The 18,374-nt window shown below is 37.2% G+C and overlaps 1 protein-coding gene across 4 annotated transcripts in view; it reads right to left on the bottom strand.

Annotated features, from left to right (window-relative positions):
• The window catches only part of TLL1 (tolloid like 1), a 213,385-nt gene that overhangs the window by 106,145 nt on the left and 88,866 nt on the right, over positions 1-18,374 (bottom strand). For 3 of the 4 annotated variants that reach the window (XM_045463733.1, XM_045463738.1, XM_045463745.1), the window contains 3 exons: positions 17,540-17,620; positions 15,652-15,804; positions 15,007-15,124 (listed from right to left, as the gene is read on the bottom strand). In XM_045463733.1, the coding sequence (XP_045319689.1) occupies positions 15,007-15,124; positions 15,652-15,804; positions 17,540-17,620 (352 nt within the window). Of the gene's footprint in view, positions 1-15,006; positions 15,125-15,651; positions 15,805-17,501; positions 17,621-18,374 lie in introns of those variants that run through there. The other variant, XM_045463755.1, reaches the window with a different exon arrangement.

Raw genomic sequence — 18,374 nt, forward strand, 5'->3', positions numbered from 1 at the left:
CCATTTCTAATATCCTGGTAAACTTACATACAACACACATCCCCACATAATCAATGGAAGTGCTTTTTCACTAACTCATATGTTACAAGATATGCCTTCAATCATCATTGGGAGAATTCAAAAGACATCAGAAAATCAAATACTTATGATGGTGATTAATGTGCTAAACCCACAATAAATTATCAGCCCACATTTAATACTAATATAGTTGTTTTTTTTTTTTCTCAAAATCCATCTACTGTGGTAAGTAACTATTTTGTCACTATGGTTACCTGGCAATAATCCATTATTTCAGTTTTGAATATAAAAACAAAGTTTATTTTTCCTCTTAAAAAAAACAGAATTAAATTTCTTTATGAAAGAAAGACAGTTAATCAAAAACGGAGTTACTTTTCCTACTCATGGGAGAATTTATCTCAAGAAGAAAACTTCCAAAAGAAGGAGCCAATGAAGGAAAATTAGTTTCAAAAGGTAAATTATCTAAAGTTAACTGGTGAAGAAAAATCAACAGCCGGCATAATTATGACATTTGCTAATATAAATATAATTATACCTAAAACTTTGATAGTTAAGGTTTACATTAAAATGCGTATCTATAGAATCACACCCTGAGACATCAATTGAGGGTAAGTAATTGGTCGTGTATAGTTGGTGATCATGATACACAAGACGCCAAACAATTTTGTATTTCATTTCTTTTTATTTCCTCTTTATTTTTTTTAAAATATGAAATTTATTGTCAAATTGGTTTCCATACAACACCCAGTGCTCATCCCAACAGGTGCCCTCCTCAATACCCATCACCCACTCGCCCCTCCCTCCCACCCCCCATCAACCCTCACTTTGTTCTCAGTTTTTAAGAGTCTCTTATGTTTTGGCTCTCTCCCTCTCTAACCTCTTTTTTTTTCCTTCCCCTGCCCCATGGTCTTCTGTTAAGTTTCTCAGGATCCACACAAGAGTGAAAACATATGGTATCTGTCTTTCTCTGTATGACTTATTTCACTTAGCATAACACTCTCCAGTTCCATCCACGTTGCTACAAAAGGCCATATTTCATTCTTACTCATTGCCACGTAGTATTCCATTGTGTATATAAACCACAATTTCTTTATCCATTCATCAGTTGATGGACATTTAGGCTCTTTCCATAATTTGGCTATTATTGAAAGTGCTGCTATAAACATTGGGGTACAAGTGCCCCTATGCATCAGTGCTCCTGTATTCCTTGGGTCAATTCCTAGCAGTGCTATTGCTGTGTCATAGGGTAGATCTATTTTTAATTTTCTGAGGGACCCCCACACTGTTTTCCAGAGCAACTGCAGCAGTTTGCATTCCCACCAACAGTGCAAGAGGGTTCCCGTTTCTCCACATCCTTGCCAGCATCTAGAGTCTCCTGATTTGTTCATTTTAGCCACTCTGACTGGCGTGAGGTTACAGTATCTGAGGGTGGTTTTGATTTGTATTTCCCTGATGAAGAGCGATGTTGAGCATCTTTTCATGTGCCTGTTGGCCATCCAGATGTCTTCTTTAGAGAAGTGTCTATTCATGTTTCCTGCCCATTTCTTCACTGGGTTGTTTTTCGGGTGTGGAGTTTGGTGAGCTCTTTCTAGATTTTGGATACTAGCCCTTTGTCCGATATGTCATTTGCAAATACCTTTTCCCATTCCATTGGTTGCCTTTTAGTTTTGTTGATTGTTTCCTTTGCAGTGCAGAAACATTTTGTCTTCATGAGGTCCCAAAAGTACATTTTTGCTTTTAATTCCCTTGCTTTTGGGGTTTGTAAAGCAAGAAATTGCTGTAGCTGAGGTCAGAGAGGTTTTTTCCTGCTGCCTCCTCTAGGGTTTTGATGGTTTCCTGTCTCACATTCAGGTCCTTTATCCATTTTGAGTTTGTTTTTGTGAATGGTGTAAGAAAGTGGTCTACTTTCATCCTTCTACATGTTGCTGTCCAGCTCTCCCAGCACCATTTGTTAAAGAGACTCTTTTTTCCATTAGATATTCTTCCCTGTTTTGTCAAAGATTAGATGGCCATACTTTTGTGAGTCCACTTCTGGAGTCTCTACTCTATTCCATTGTCTGTTTTTGTGCCAATACCATGCTGTCTTGATGACTGCAGCTTTGTAGTAGAGGCTAAAGTCTGAGATTGTGATGCCTCCTGCTTTGGTCTTCTTCTTCAAAATTACTTTGGCTATCCGGGGCCTTTTGTGGTTTCATACAAATTTTAGGATTGCTTAGTCTTGCTTCGAGAAGCATGCTGGTGCGATTTTGATTCAGATTGCATTGAATGTGTAGATAGCTTTGGGGAGTATTGACATTTTAACAATATTTATTCTTCCAATCCATGAGCACAGAAAGTTTTTCCATTTCTTTATAATGTCTTCAATTTCATTCATAAGCTTTCTATAGTTTTCAGCATACAGATCTTTTACATCTTTCATTAGGTGTATTCCTAGGTTTTTTATGCTTCATGGTGCAATTGTGAATGGGATCAGTTTCTTTGTCTTTCTGTTGCTTCATTATTAGTGTATAAGAATGCAACTGATTTCTGTACATTGATTTTGTATCCTGCAACTTTGCTGAATTCATGTATGAGTTCTAGCAGACTTCTGGTGGAGTCTGTCGGACTTTCCATGTATAATATCATGTCATCTGCAAAAAGTGAAAGCTTAACTTCATCTTTGCCAATTTTGATGCCTTTGATTTCCTTTTGTTGACTGATTGCTGATGCTAGAACTTCCAACACTATGTTAAACAACAGCAGTGAGAGTGGACATCCCTGTTGTGTTCCTGATCTCAGGGGGAAAGCTATCAGTTTTTCCCCATTGAGGAGATATTAGCTGTGGGCTTTTCATAAATGGCTTTTATGATATTTAAGTATGTTCCTTCTATCCCGACTTTCTCGAGGTTTTTTACTAAGAAAGGATGCTGAATTTTGTCAAATGTTTTTTCTGCATCGATTGACCAGGATCATACAGTTCTTTTCTTTTCTTTTATTAATGTGATGTATCACATTGATTGATTTGCGAATGTTGGACCAGCCCTGCAGCCCAGGAATGAATCCCACTTGATCATGGTGAATAATTCTTTTGATATGCTATTGAATTCTATTTGCTAGTATCTTATTGAGAATTTTTGCATCCATATTCATCAGGGATATTGGTCTGTAGTTCTCTTTTTTTGCTGGGTCTCTCTCTGGTTTAGGAATCAAAGTAATGCTGTCTTCATAAAATGAGTCTGGGAGTTTTCCATCCCTTTCTATTTTTTGGAACAGCTTGAGAAGGATAGGTATTATCTCTGTTTTAATGTCTGGTAGAATTCTCCTGGGAAGCCATCTGGTCCTGGACTCTTATTTGTTGGGAGATTTTGGTAACTGATTCAATTTCTTTGCTGGTTATCTGTCTGTTCAAGTTTTCTATTTCTTCCTATTTGAGTTTTGGAAGTGTGTGGGTGTGTAGGAATTTGTCCATTTCTTCCAGGTTGTCCAGTTTGTTGGCATATAATTTTTCATAGTATTCCCTGATAATTGCTTGTATTTCTGAGGGATTGGTTGTAATAATTCCATTTTCATTCATGATTTTATCTTTTTGGGTCATCTCCCTTTTCTTTTTGAGAACCCTGGCTAGAGGTTTATCAATTTTGTTTATTTTTTCAAAAACCCAACTCTTCGTTTCATTGATCTGCCCTACAGTTTTTTTTTTTTAGATTCTATATTGTTTATTTCTGCTCTGATCTTATTATTTCTCTTCTTCTGCTGGGTTTGGGGCATATTTGCTGTTCTGCTTCTATTTCCTTTAGGTGTGCTGTTAGATTTTGTATTTGGGATTTTTCTTGTTTCTTGAGATAAGCCTGGATTGCAATGTATTTTCCTCTCAGGACTGCCTTCGCTGCATCCCAAAGTGTTTGGATTGTTGTGTTTTCATTTTCATTTGTTTCCATATATTTTTAAATTTCTTCTCTAATTGCCTGGTTGACCCACTCATTCTTTAGTAGGGTGTTCTTTAGCCTCCATGCTTTTGGAAGTTTTCCAGACTTTTTCCTGTGGTTGATTTCAAGCTTCATAGCATTGTGGTCTGAAAGTATGCATGGTATGATCTCAATTCTTGTATACTTATGAAGGGCTGTTTTGTGACCCAGTATGTGATCTATCTTGGAGGATGTTCCATGTGCACTCGAGAAGAAACTATATTTTGTTCCTTTGGCATGCAGAGTTCTAAATATATATGTCAAGGCCATCTGATCCAATGTATCATTCCAGGCCCTTGTTTCTTTATTGATCCTGTGTCTAGATGATCTATCCATTGTTGTAAGTGGGGTATTAAAATCCCTTGCATTACCACATTCTTATCCATAAGGTTGCTTATGTTTGTGATTAATTGTTTTATATATTTGGGGACTCCCATATTCGGCACATAGACATTTATAATTGTTAGGTCTTCCTGATGGATAGACCCTGTAATTATTGTATAATGCCCTTCTGCATCTCTTGTTACAGCCTTTAATTCAAAGTCTAGTGTGTCTGATATAAGTATGGCTACTCCAGCTTTCTTTTGACTTCCAGTAGCATGACTGATAGTTCTCCATCCCCTTACTTTCGATCTGAACATGTCCTCAGGCCCAAAATGAGTCTCTTGTAGACAACAAATAGATGGGTCTTATTTTTTTTTTATCCATTCTGATACCCTATGTCGTTTGGTTGGAGCATTTAGTCCATTTACATTCAGTGTTATTATAGAAAGATATGGGTTTAGAGTCATTGTGATGTCTGTAGGTTTCATGCCTGTAGTGATGTCCCTGGCACTTTGTGGTCCTTGCAACATTTCACTCACAGAGTCCCCTTTAGGATCTCTTGTAGGGCTGGTTTAGTGGTGATGAATTCCTTCAGTTTTTGTTTGTTTGGGAAAACCTTTATCTCTCCTTCTATTCTGAATGACAGACTTGCTGGATAACGGATTCTCGGCTGCATATTTTTTCTGTTCATCACATTGAAGATTTCCTGCCATTCCTTTCTGGCCTGCAAGTTTCAGTAGATAGATCTGCCACTAGACTTATTGGTCTCCCTTTATACGTTAGAGCATGTTTATCCCTAGCTGCTTTCAGAATTTTCTCTTTATCCATGTATTTTGCCAGTTTCACTATGATATGTCGTGCAGAAGATCGATTCAAGTTACGTCTGAAGGGAGTTCTCTGTGCCTCTTGGATTTCAATGCCTTTTTCCTTCCCAAGATCAGGGAAGTTCTCAGCTATGATTTGTTCAAGTACACCTTCAGCCCCTTTCTCTCTCTCTTCCTCTTCAGGAATTCCTATGATATGGATATTGTTCTGTTTGAACGCATCACTTAGTTCTCTAATTCTCCCCTCACACTCCTGGATTTTTTTTATCTCTCTTTTTCTCAGCTTCCTCTTTTTCCATAATTTTGTCTTCTAATTCACCTATTCTCTCCTCTGCCTCTTCAATCTGAGCTGTGGTCACCTCCATTTTATTTTGCACCTCATTTATAGCATTTTTTAGCTCCTCATGACTGTTTCTTAGTCTCCTGATCTCTGTAGCAATAGATTCTCTGCTGTCCTCTGAACTTTTTCAACCCCCACGATTACTTTTATGACTATTATTCTAAATTCTTGCTCTTGATCAAAAATGATTTAAGCAAACAATTTTTTAAATTTATCAAATTAAAATAGAAAATTTCCAAAAATTAATTGCCCAAATGATTCAAAGGAATTTCACAAGTTTTCACTTTCCACAGTAAGCATATTCAACAGTCCTTTTGATTGTTCACAAATACAAATTTTTTCATTGCAATTATTTCTGTAGGCTTTAAAGCCTTAACCATCTTATCCTATGCCACAGATTTATTATTTATGAGTCTATTATAACAGTTAACAAAGCTTGATAAGTCAATAACAAAAAAAAAAAGGTAACCGGTAGGAAAAAAAAAAAAAACAGGAAATCTTGGTTTTGCTCCCGTATTTAATAGCATTTTTCAACCTAAACACAGATATTTATTAAATACCCAAACAGTAAAGTATTAGATGTAGAAAAACACAAAATTTGCAAATTTTGGAGAGATTTAAACTGAATCATTCACTACCATAGAGCAGAAGTAGTTAAACAAATATCTGATGACTATATAGCAACTAAATTACACATGCTAAGTCACTCTTGCTGGTTGTATTCAAATAAGAAAATACCTCACAAATCAAAATCTGGGAGATAGTCAAGCCATGTGGTCAACTTATTTAATCTAAAACGCCTTCTTTTACCATAATTTCACCCATAGCAATTTCCAATATACAAGGTGTGATTCCATAACAGAAATTGAAAATACATTTCCCTCTGACTTACAATGCTCCTATGAAAGAAGAAAAATATGGTGATTTGATTCACAGTGTTTTAGGTCGAGAATAATTCTGGATGCTCAGATGAATAAATAACTAAATATATGCACATAGAACTAGGTGTGGAATGACAGTGTAATATGTGTAGTTTATAAAAAAGTGGTTTAAGGATGTCTAGGTATTAGCCTCTAATGTAGCTCAGGTGATGCCATTTTTCTTGTATATGGCTTTTGCTTTTTTTATTTCTAATTCGTGTGCTGCTTTTAAAATTTGACCACCAAAAGCTCTATTTATTGTCTCAAGAAAAAGTTTCACCATCTATAGAGAAGCGACACCTCTCTCTGAACCACAGACAGTAATCAAGTAATCTCAAACCTGCTACTCCTTACCTTTGCCTCAGACTGGGGAACCAAAACACCATTGGAAGTTGCCTATAAGATAATCTATCATGACATCCAAGAAGATGTCCTCTCCACATCAGTCTTTACTCAACATTGAAATAATTTAAAAATGTAAAGTCATATTATGTCTCTTCTCAATATTCTCCAATGGTTCTATGACAAATTGCGTTAATCTTCAAAAACATTCATTACCCCTCACTGGAAGATAATTATACTTCCTTATACCATTGATGTTGAGTTTGGTTATGTGACTTGCTCTGGATAATGTCATGTGAGCACAAACTGTGTAAATTCTGAGAGAATCTTTAATTTTTTTTTTTATGTTTATTTTTAAGAGTGAGAGAGACAAGAGTGTCAGCAAGGGAGGGGCAGAGAGAGAGTAGACACAGAATCCGAAGCAGGCTCCAAGTTCTGAGCTGTCAGCACAGAGCCTGGCGCAGGCTTGAACTCACGGAACCTGAGATTATGACCAGAGCCAAAGTCAGATGCTTAACCATCTGAGCCACCCAGGTGCCCCCGGAGAGAATCTTTAATAGTCAACATGGTTGTCAATACTGTCTCTGTTTGATCTGCCACAATTGCAGTGTTCTAAAAAAGAGGTTTCGCCATCATACTGAACATTAAAGTGATAACTCTGGAGTGAGACACAGCCAACCAGTGATGGACATGCAATATAAATAAGTAATCAATATCTATATCCAATATCCTTATAAATAAGGAATCAACACGTTACTCTAAGCTACTGAGGTTTAAGGGTCATGTATTACAATGATATAAGTTGTTTCAGCTGATTAATAAAGCTCAGAGGAAAATCTAAAGTACAGTACTTACAAATAACTGTAACGATCCTACATGGTCTTCACACATAAATGTCTTACCATATGGATCCCATCTCTTCTTACTGTCCCTGTAACTCACTCTACCTGAGCCATGTGGTCTCCTTGCTGTGCCTTGAGCATACAGACAATCTCTTGCCTTAAAGCCTTTTTACTTGTTATTTCCTCTGTCAGGAACTCTATTCTCCCAGACAGCATACGACTTGTTTCACCTGCTTTTTCAAGTTTTTGTGCAAATGCCTTTCCATACCATTTACATGGCTTTTCTTTCTGTCCCTAGAATTTACGGTCTATTAATACATTTTATATTTCATTTATTTTCATGTTTTTTTCTGACGCCTTATCCTAAAACATAAGCTATTTGTGGGCAGACAACTTACACGTTTTACACACTGATATCTCTAGCGCCTAAAATATAGTCAGGCTATAGATAGTACAGCTCCATAGATACCGAGAACACACTGGTAATTGCAAGAGCTTGGGGTGGGAAGTAGTGGGTGGGTCAAATGAGTGAAAGGGGTTAAAAGGTACAAACTTCCAGTTACAAGATAAATAAGTCCTGCAAGTGTAATGTATAGCATGGTCACTGAAGTTAGTAATACTCTATCACATACTACAAAGTTGCTAAGAGAGCAAATCTAAAAGTTCTCATCGGGAAAATAAAAATGTTGCAACTATGTGAGGTGATGTCTGTTACTTAAATTTATTGTGGGAATCATTTCAAAAAATTTTTAATGTTTATTTATTTTTTAGAGAGAGAGAGAGAGAGTGCAAGCAGGGGCGGGGCAGAGAGAAAGGGAGACACAGAATCTGAAGCAGGCTCCAAGGCTCTGAGCTGTCAGCACAGAGCCTGATGTGAGGCTTGAACTCACGAACCGTGAGATCATGACCTGAGCTGAAGTTGGATGCTTAACCAACTGAGCCACCCAGGCGACCCGTGTGGGAATCATTTCACAACATATGCATATATCAACACTTCATGGTAGACACATTAAACTAATACATTGTCCTATGTTATTTACATTATAATAAAACTGGGAAAAGATCATTTTCAAAATAAATAAATTAATAAATACTGCTACAAGAACAGGTCTTGTTAAGTGCAGAAGGGAGCTAAGACTCTGGTGGTTATCACGGAGTACCCAAAGCAGGGGTGAAGATGTTTATGGCCAGGGGTTAAACTTAATCTTCCCCCAATACCTCCGTCAACCTGGCTCTCCACTTTTTCCATTCATGTGATTCTATACATTATGTAGTAATCCAATGAGTTATTGTTTTCTGCTTACGTTAACCAGTCCCTATTGTTTGCAAGCAGGAATCCTGGCTGGCACACCTCTTCTGTCAAACTGTAACTCCCTTGCAGAGAAAAACACCTCATGTTCAATTTTATAGTCCGCCATTTGGGACAATAAGTGGCACAAAATGAAAATGCTGTAGGTAAGGATATAAGTGACTACTGCCATAATCTGAATAACCAAACTGACCAAAGCTAAAGACAATTTAAAACATAAAATCTAAAAAAAAATAATAATAATAATAAGTAAATAAGTTAACCCTAAGCTTATTTGTTTGGTTAGTTGTTTTTAAGGAATCATTAACATTTAGCAGATAGGAAAACAGTAAGATTGTTCAAGAAACTATCTAGTAGAATAAGAGAGGTAATATAAAATAGAGGATATTCATGGGTTAAATACCTAAATGTGAGACCTGAAACCATAAAATTCCTAGAGGAGAACACAGGCAGTAATCTCTTTGACGTTGGCTGTAGAAACTTCCTTCTAAATAGGCTTACTGAGGCAAGGGAAACAAAAGCAAAAGTAAACTACTGGGACTACATCAAAATAAAAAGCTTCTGTGCAGCAAAGGAAACAGTCAACAAAACTGAAAGGCAACCTACTGTATGGGAGAAGATATTTGCAAATGACATATCTGATAAAGGGACAGTATCCAAAATACATAAAGAACGTATCAAACTCAACACCACAAAAAACAAATGATCCAATTAAAAATGGACAAGTGTGCACTGACTGATGAATATATAAAGACGATGTGGTATATATATACAATGGAATACTCTTCAGCCATAAAACACAATGAAATCTTGCCATTTGCAATGACCTGAATGGAGCTAGGGAGTATTATGCTAAGTGAAATAAGTCAATCAGAGAAAGACAAATACCGTATGATTTCACTTCATATGTGGAATTTAAGAAACAAATGAGCGAAAGGATAAAAAGAGAAAGACAGAGACAAAGTTAAGAAACAGGCTCTTGGGGCACCTAGGTGGCTCAGTCTGTTGAGCATCTGACTTTGGCTCAGGTCATGATCTCATGGTTTGTGGCTTCGAGCCCCACGTGGGGCTCTGTGCTGACATCTCAGAGCCTGGAGCCTACTTCAGATTCTGTGTCTCCCTCTCTGCCCCTCCCCTGCTCATGCTCTGTCTCTGTCTCTCAAAAATAAATATTTTTTTAAAAAAATTTTAAACAAACAGACTCTTAACTATAGTGAACAAACTAATAGTTACCAGAGAGGAGGAGAGTAGGGGATGGGCTAACGAGGTAATGGGGATTAAGGAGTGTACTTGTTGACATGAGCACCACACGATGTACAGAATTGTTGAATTGCTATATTGTACACCTGAAACTAATATAAGACTGTAAAAAATTTAAAAGTTGTGCTTAAAAAACAGAGGATATTCAGCAATATAAGGTTGTATACTAGACAAAAGTAATATATAAATTTCTGCCTTACAAAGAAATAAATCAAACCAGTTGTTATAAAATGATCATTTGCTAATAATTAATAATCTTGTGAAATAAACCAATGCCACTGATGACAATAAATATTCACTTAAAAAGTATTTATTGTTAAGTTTAACCGTTTTGCCAACATAGGAAGAGAGAGTTAAAGCATACGTCCCATTGAAGACAGATTAAAGATATCATACACTAAAAAGTTCTGAACTTTACCTTTTGTTTTTTTAAAAACTTTATTATTTTCCCACTTACTAAAGACGTGATTTGGAATTAGGCACCCAATAAATAGTGAAAAAAAGCTGATTCTAGCAAAATAAGAGGGGAAATAGAATGTGCTAAATAGTACAAGTCGTTCCACATTTAATAATTCTTCTATTAATATGAGGACGTTATTTTAGCTTCTATTTTTATTGTTTTGTTTTATATTTTTAATATTTATTTATTTATGTGTTTATTTTGAATGAGAAAGCACTGAGAGAGTGCAAGCGGGAGAGGGGCAGAGAGAGAGAGAGAGAGAGAGAGAGAGGGAGAGAGAATCCAAAGCAGGCTCCATGCTTTGCACAGACGCCCCACACAGAACTCCATCTCACCCCAATGACCTGAGCCCATATCAAGAGGCAGGCGCCTAACCAACTGAGCCACCCCGGAGCCCCCTGTTGTTTTGTTAAAAACTACAATAGCAAGGTGCCTGGGTAGCTCAGTCAGCTAAGCCTCTGACTCTTGATTTCAGCTCAAGTCATCATCTCATCGTTCATGAGATTGAGCCCTGCACTGGGCTCTGCGCTGACAGAGTGAAGCCTGCTTGGGATTTTCTTTCTTTCTCTCTCTCTCTCCCCCTCTGCCTCTCCCCTGCTTATACTCTTTGTCTCAAAAGAAATAAATAAACATTAAAAAGAAAAAAACTACAATAGCTACAAGTTGCCTTAGTGGGTAAGTAAAATGAAAAAAGTGACATGAAGTGGTAAGATGTGTTTGCCTACCATTTTAAAGCCAGAAATAGAATGGTCAATGTTGCCATCAGTATCAGTGGCACTACTTTACAGCCTCTCCGTATTCAATGGAGATTTACACTAGATATTATTAAATTTGATGCCCTATGTGCAACAGCTTTTATGATATAAAAGACACAGTACTAAAGTCCAATAGGAGTGTTATGTGTTTGACTTGACATATATCTGACTGTAGTGGCCCTCAGTATGTTGTGTAATTACCAACAACCAAACTCTTTAATAATTTTGATTAATATCTATGAGATTTAAATACAGCATCATCACAGAAAAATCTCCTTAATGATGAAATAACTGTTTCATGAAATTATGGCCAATAGTGGTAGTTCCAAATGAAATTTAGAAGTCACAAAATGGTCAGAATGGTTAACAAGCCAATGATCGATTCCTATAAAATGTATCATTCTTCCCATCACTGAAAATGCAATATAGGGAAACTGAGTATCAAAACAAATGATCAAATGCAATATTACTACCATAACAGTCAAAATTATATGTATATGTAAATACTCAAAAGTTTAATTCCAAGAGTGTAAATATAGATTTAAAGATCTGAGAGCAATTCACACCTTCAGTATGCATTTCTCTAAAGTCATTACAGTAATCATTAAAGTGCATGCTCTACAATACATCTTTAAATCCTTACATAATTTTCTTTTAGGATTACATTGAATGTGCTTTAGCTGATGCATAAATTGTCAGGATTTTCTTGATCACCTATCTGTAAAGCAGCATGCTGGGTGTCCCAAGGGACACAGATAAGCTACCAACCTTCACACTGATGAAGGCAGACCTATGAACCAATGGTGGGAATGTAACTATTATAGCTGTGGGTAGAGCAATGACCCACTGAGGGCAGCTCAGAAATGGGTGACAAAGAAGTATGTGAATGATTTCCACTGATAAAAATGGAAACAAAGGCAGTCCAAGCAATCAGAAAAGCACAAGCAAAAAACATGAAGAAATGACAGTGAATGGCAAAAAATAGTTTAGCAGAATAAAACAAGTAAAATGAAAAATTTAAAAAAAAAAGCCAAATTAATGAAAGAACAGGAGTATAACTATGAATTTGTTAGAAACAGAAATTTATCAATAAAATAATGTATGCCAGTGCTTTGTTTGTATTTGTTTTACAAAATTGAAAGGTGGTAAAGAAAGAAGAAAGATGTATTGATCTAAATACATTATGTATTTAGAAATATGTAAGCTGAGCTATATCCATTCCTATTAGATAACCAGAAGGAAGGAAGGACAGTCTAGATTTGGATCTTTTAAATATTAAATAGATATAAAGAACTAGGAGGCATTCCAAATGTAACCAAAACCTGTCAAGCTAAAATTAGAGTAATTTGGAAGAAAACATTACCTGAATAAGTCAAAACTAAAAAATTATAGCATTCTCCAAAACTATACAGAAAAAAATAATATATTATTTTGACCCCTAGATAGAGCCAAAACTAAAACTGATTACTTAAAAAATAATTTTTAATGTTGATTTATTTTTGAGAGAGAGACAGAGAGCACAAGCTAGAGAGGAGCAGAGAGAGAGGAAGACACAGAATCCAAAGCAGGCTCCAGGCTCTGAGCTGTCAGCACAGAGCCCGACGCAGGGCTCAAACCCACAAACCGTGAGATCATGACCTGAGCCAAAGTCAGACACTTAACTGCCTGAGCCACCCAGGCACCCCTAACATTTATTACTTCTTAAGTGAGGTTAAATGTTGTAGGAATACATGATAGAAAAATCCTCCCCCAGTACCTAGTGGGGGATCACATAATCCTCCCCCAGTGCCTAGTGAAATATACATTCCCTCCTCCCAAATTATATGTGATCGGGCAAGAACTATTTCCTCCAAAGGAATTAAGCATTTTTACCTCCTCATTGTAAACTACACTAGAGGGTATTCAGATAGTTATAGCTGACTAAAGAACATCCCTCTGTATAGAAGGATTCTAGCTAGTAAGTGTAGATGGGATCAAAGGAAAGAACCACATTAGAGCATCACTCTTTTGCAATGATGAGAACTTTTACAATGGAGGGACTTGGCTGTCAGTGCTGGATTCCACTGCTCCAGCAGCATCGCTGACGTGGTAGACCCAGAGCGCGTGCCTCCTGACGGGATGCAATGTAAAGCAGACGGCAAAACCTAGCAAGTGTTCTCAGCAAGCACCCATTCCATTTAATCAAATGTTCGAATGTGGAAGCAGAGGGGAGAGAAGCTCGAAACCTCTCACAGTAAACCGTCTTTAAAGGACACAGCACTGCTTGGGGAGCTGCTATTAATGTCACTTGGCTACATTCTAGGATTTGTGCAGAGACGTGGTGGCAGAAGAAGCTGCAGATGGAAGCTGTGGTAAGTTCATGGCATTCTTTAAATGTTATATCAAGGGATTTGGATCTTATTCGCAGGCTAACATTTCTGGGATACTGATGCGTGTTCTTCACTTTTGAAAGAGGGGCATGGGTGCTCTCGTGTTTCAAGAAGTTTAAAAAACACTGGGTTCTATATTCTCTTCAATTGGTTGAATATTCATAGCGCTCCTTAGCACATTGCTGCAGAAATACCTACTGAAATGTAACACAGCATTTCACAACTTACGGAACAGTTGTTTTGGAGAGTATTCGTTACCCGCCTGTAAGGAGAAAATCTAGAAAGCGCCACTGTCCGAGGAAGCACTGAAACACCTCAAAAAGTGTGGTATCTTGCTCAGTCCGGCATTTTTTGAAGATAATTCTAGTGGCAGGAAGTTGGTGAAGGAACACGGGAGAGCGTTCGGAATAGATCAGGTGTGGCACGACAAAGAGATAAATATGCACTGAGGTACTGACATAGGCTAGAGGTGGAAATCAACAGACACGGTGAATATCAATGTAATCTTACTGCATAGGTTTTAGACAGAGCACAAGAGAATCACCAGACAATATTACCAGTTTCCAATTCAGATGAGTGGGATGTTGGCCATACCACTGTTATAGTTGCAACGCAAAGAAAAGTAGTTGACCTGGTGGAGAAATACACTTGGGGTAGGTGTATGATCAAAGTGTGTGATCAGAGAATATATTTATTTAAAATATAATATTTTCTGGGGCGCCTGGGTGGCGCAGTCGGTTAAGCGTCCGACTTCAGCCAGGTCACGATCTCACGGTCTGTGAGTTCGAGCCCCGCGTCAGGCTCTGGGCTGATGGCTCAGAGCCTGGAGCCTGTTTCCGATTCTGTGTCTCCCTCTCTCTCTGCCCCTCCCCCGTTCATGCTCTGTCTCTCTCTGTCCCAAAAATAAATAAACTTTGAAAAAAAAAATTTAAAATATAATATTTTCTTAGGGCACCTGGGTGGCTCAGTCTGTTGAGCGTCCGACTTCGGCTGGGGTCATGATCTTGCACTCTGTGAGTTCAAGCTCCCTGTTCGGCTCTGTGCTGACAGCTCAGGGCCTGGAGCCTGCTTGGGATTCTGTGTGTCCCTCTCTCTCTGCCCCTCCCCCACTCACACACCGTCTCTCTCCCCAAAATAATAAATATTAAAAAAATTTAATCTATTTTCTTATGTAAAATTCACACTTTCTCATGGGCAAAATGCTAATCAAATATTGAGACATGAATCCTACTTATGGATTCCCCCCCCCCCCCCCCCCCCCGTCTACACTTGCTTAAGTCATTCCCTGGTTCCACTTACCCACAAGGTCTATACGTGAATACAATGTAACTCTCTTCATCACTTCTTTCGATAAAAGTCACACACGTGTGCTTTTCCCAATGCCTCATGGCTTGCTTGAACATGGCTCGCTGGCTGCCTGGAAAAATGGCAGGATGTTAATAAAAGAGTGTGTGTCTTGAGCAGTAGGGCTACATGCTGGCCCCTTCGTCCTGAGTCTGCCTGGGCAGTTCAGATGCCGTCACACTCACCAACCAACAGAGATGAGCCTGGAGCACCACAAGCGAGCGCTCTTAAGAATGGACACTCCCCTTACAATCAGAGATTTGAACTCAATGCCTTCATACATGTGTACAAGACTCTATAAACTGGACATACACTCTACCTGACAGTGGAAGAGAAATCAGCTTCCAGACATGAGCACATTTGAAGCTCAGTGTAAAAACCAGAACAGTACTTTCAACCTTTAGAGCTCAACACTAAAGACATTTTTCAATTCCAAAAACATTCTAAACTAACAACCAAGGTGACTGGAGTATTTCTCATGCTTGATTTAATACTATGTTTTATATATTAATTATATATATATAAAACTCTGCAAAAATACACACTTAATCTGTATGATAATATTTCTTCATAAAAATAAACACTCTGGGAATATCTTACCAGTGAAGTTGCCTCCTATAACATAAGGAATAACACCTCCGGGCCATATTCTTTCTGTTCTCGATGTAGCAGCTCTGGGAACTCGATTTTTCTCATTTTGCCCTGAGAATTTTAGAGGTACTTTTCCCTTCACTGTGTTGTTTTGCTCCAAGCCTGCAGTGACATTTAAAACATTCTGTGAAACAGAAGTCCTTGGTCAGGGAATCATTTCCTCTTAAAAGACTGAAGTTAAAATGTCTTATTTACATATTTGTGTAAATATGCCTAAAGTCAATGCATTAAAGAACTTCATTTACCTTACATACTTGAAAAACATTAAAATATTTAAGCATTTCACGTCAAAATCCTATTTCTTAATGATGCTCTCTTAGCAACTTTAATGAATTCTCATACAACAGTCTACAACAGATAGAAGTCAGGCAGACTTGTAGGCCACAAAAAAAACCTGTTTCCTGTATTCTAATACTAGAGCACTGCCAATTCACCACCAGACGATAAAATAAATGTTGTTTAAAAAGTCACAAGATATTCAAAACTCCTCTTAACTCTTGCTAAATCCTTCATTCTTTTAAATCAGGATTGATATTCTATCGTATGGCCTAAAATTATGAAGATTGCATTACAGAGAGGGTAAATGAAATAATGTTGAGCTAGATATGGTCTCGGCCTCCTGGAATGCCAGTAGATCTCTGTTCAAGTTTCCTCTGGATTCACATCCAGGTGACCTAGCATTATTTAGAGATCAGTACACAACGTGAACAAGCCAACATAAAATGCAACCTACTCCTAAAGAAGCTTTTGAGTCTATAGTCATTAATTTTCTTGGTGGCCTTTCAAAATATTTAAAAAAAATTTTTTTATGTTTGTTTATTTTTGAGAGAGAGGGAGAGACAGAGCATGAGTGGGGAAGGGAAATAAAGAGAGGGAGACACAGAATCTGAAGCAGGCTCCAGGCTCTGAGCTGTCAGCAGAGAGCCCGACATGGGGCTCAAACTCACAAACTGTGAGATCATGACTTGAGCTGAAGTCGGACGCTTAACCGACTGAGCCACCCGGGTGCCCCCAAATATTTTTGTTACTGTTTTTGTTTTTCCTAAATCTTCATTATTATTCATTCTTATTCATCTACTACCATTGACACAAATAACCCACTGGTTTATACTTCAGACACAACAGTGAAAGTATGCCCCTATTCCCGTGTCCCTAACAGGTCTAGTTTGCTTGGGAAAATTATCGCTTGGAAGTGTGTACTATCAATTATTTAATTAACAATTCATCAATTTAAAAAAACATTAGGATGTAAACTTTGAACAGAAAACTCTTCTAAAAACTCTAAAATATACGAACAGTGTTTAACAAATTCAATACTAGAAGTATTAACTAATTATGAGACCAGAAGGCTGTTTTCCTATGTATGTTTTTGGAAGGATCAAACATTCTCAACTATTTTCTTAATCTAACAAATCAGTTTCTCAATTTACTTTAAGTGAACTTTATTTCAAAACAAACATTTTTTGTTAGATTAAACATTTTTTGATTTGATTAAAACTGATATAGTTCCATGCTTGATAAAAACACCTTAGTGTGATAACCATTGCACCAAAAATAAATATCAACTGTAAAATAACCCCCAAATACATCTTATAATAAGGAGAAGCTGAAAATAAGTTAAAAAAAATTTCAACTTTACGTTCTATTCATTAAATTTAAGTTCCAACTTAAGTTCTAAGAAACTTACATTAAACATCAGCTAACAAAAATGATACAGGACTTTTTCTCAGCCTATACCCTTTACATGCTTTGCATATTAACGGCAAACTGAACTGCTATTAGTATAATATTTACTGTACATCAAGTCAAGCGTCTGCAACTTTAAACATTGATATACCAGAGCCAATTCTTCTTATCCTGTCTATAAGCTGGTAGAGAGGCCCTCGTTTCTTTGACATACTATGGTCTCCAAATCCACCTTAAGAATAAAAGAAAACAGTTAAGTTAAACTCCTTGTATTTTAAAACTCTTGCAAATAAACCATAGCAACAGGCTACATTGGTTTCTCTTTGGACATCTTTTTTTTCATGGGGTCTTAGAGTGTTAGAGTCATGAATACTCATAAATCTTAGGAGAGTGTAAACATTCTACAAACACAATTTTGGTAGCTGAAATCAAGGGGGTGAGGGTGATCCAGAGAGCAATCTAAATGACTTTATTTGGACATCATGGCAATTGAGTCATCTATTGATAATTCAGAACATTTTTCTTCACTGTGACCTTGACATCACATAGTGTTATATAGGATGACAGCAAGCTGTTCTGCCCTGTTGACTGCATTCCAGCTATGTCTCCAATGTAAACTGAATATTTTCAGAAGTCAAATCAGCCATTGGAAATAAAAACATTAGAAAAGCAAATGTATAGTGCAAGTCTTGCTCCAAGGCTGTGATCAATTTTGAAAACATTTTTAAAAGCATGCTATACTTTATAATATGTTCACATAAAACTAGAAAATTCGTTTGGATAGTTTATAAAAAACAGTAACACATAATTAGAAAAACGTCACAGGAATCCAAAAGGATGTTCAGCAGCAAAATGCATTCCGTTATGCTATGTAATTGGCAACACGTATAAAAATAGATGTAAAGAATTTTATAGCTCAGAAGGTAGGAGAAGAGGTCAGGATAAGGAAATATGTCCTTTCGCAGTTTTACCAACTAGAAAAAGGC

This window comes from Leopardus geoffroyi, chromosome B1, assembly GCF_018350155.1.
Source record: "Leopardus geoffroyi isolate Oge1 chromosome B1, O.geoffroyi_Oge1_pat1.0, whole genome shotgun sequence".
NCBI lineage: Eukaryota > Metazoa > Chordata > Mammalia > Carnivora > Felidae > Leopardus > Leopardus geoffroyi.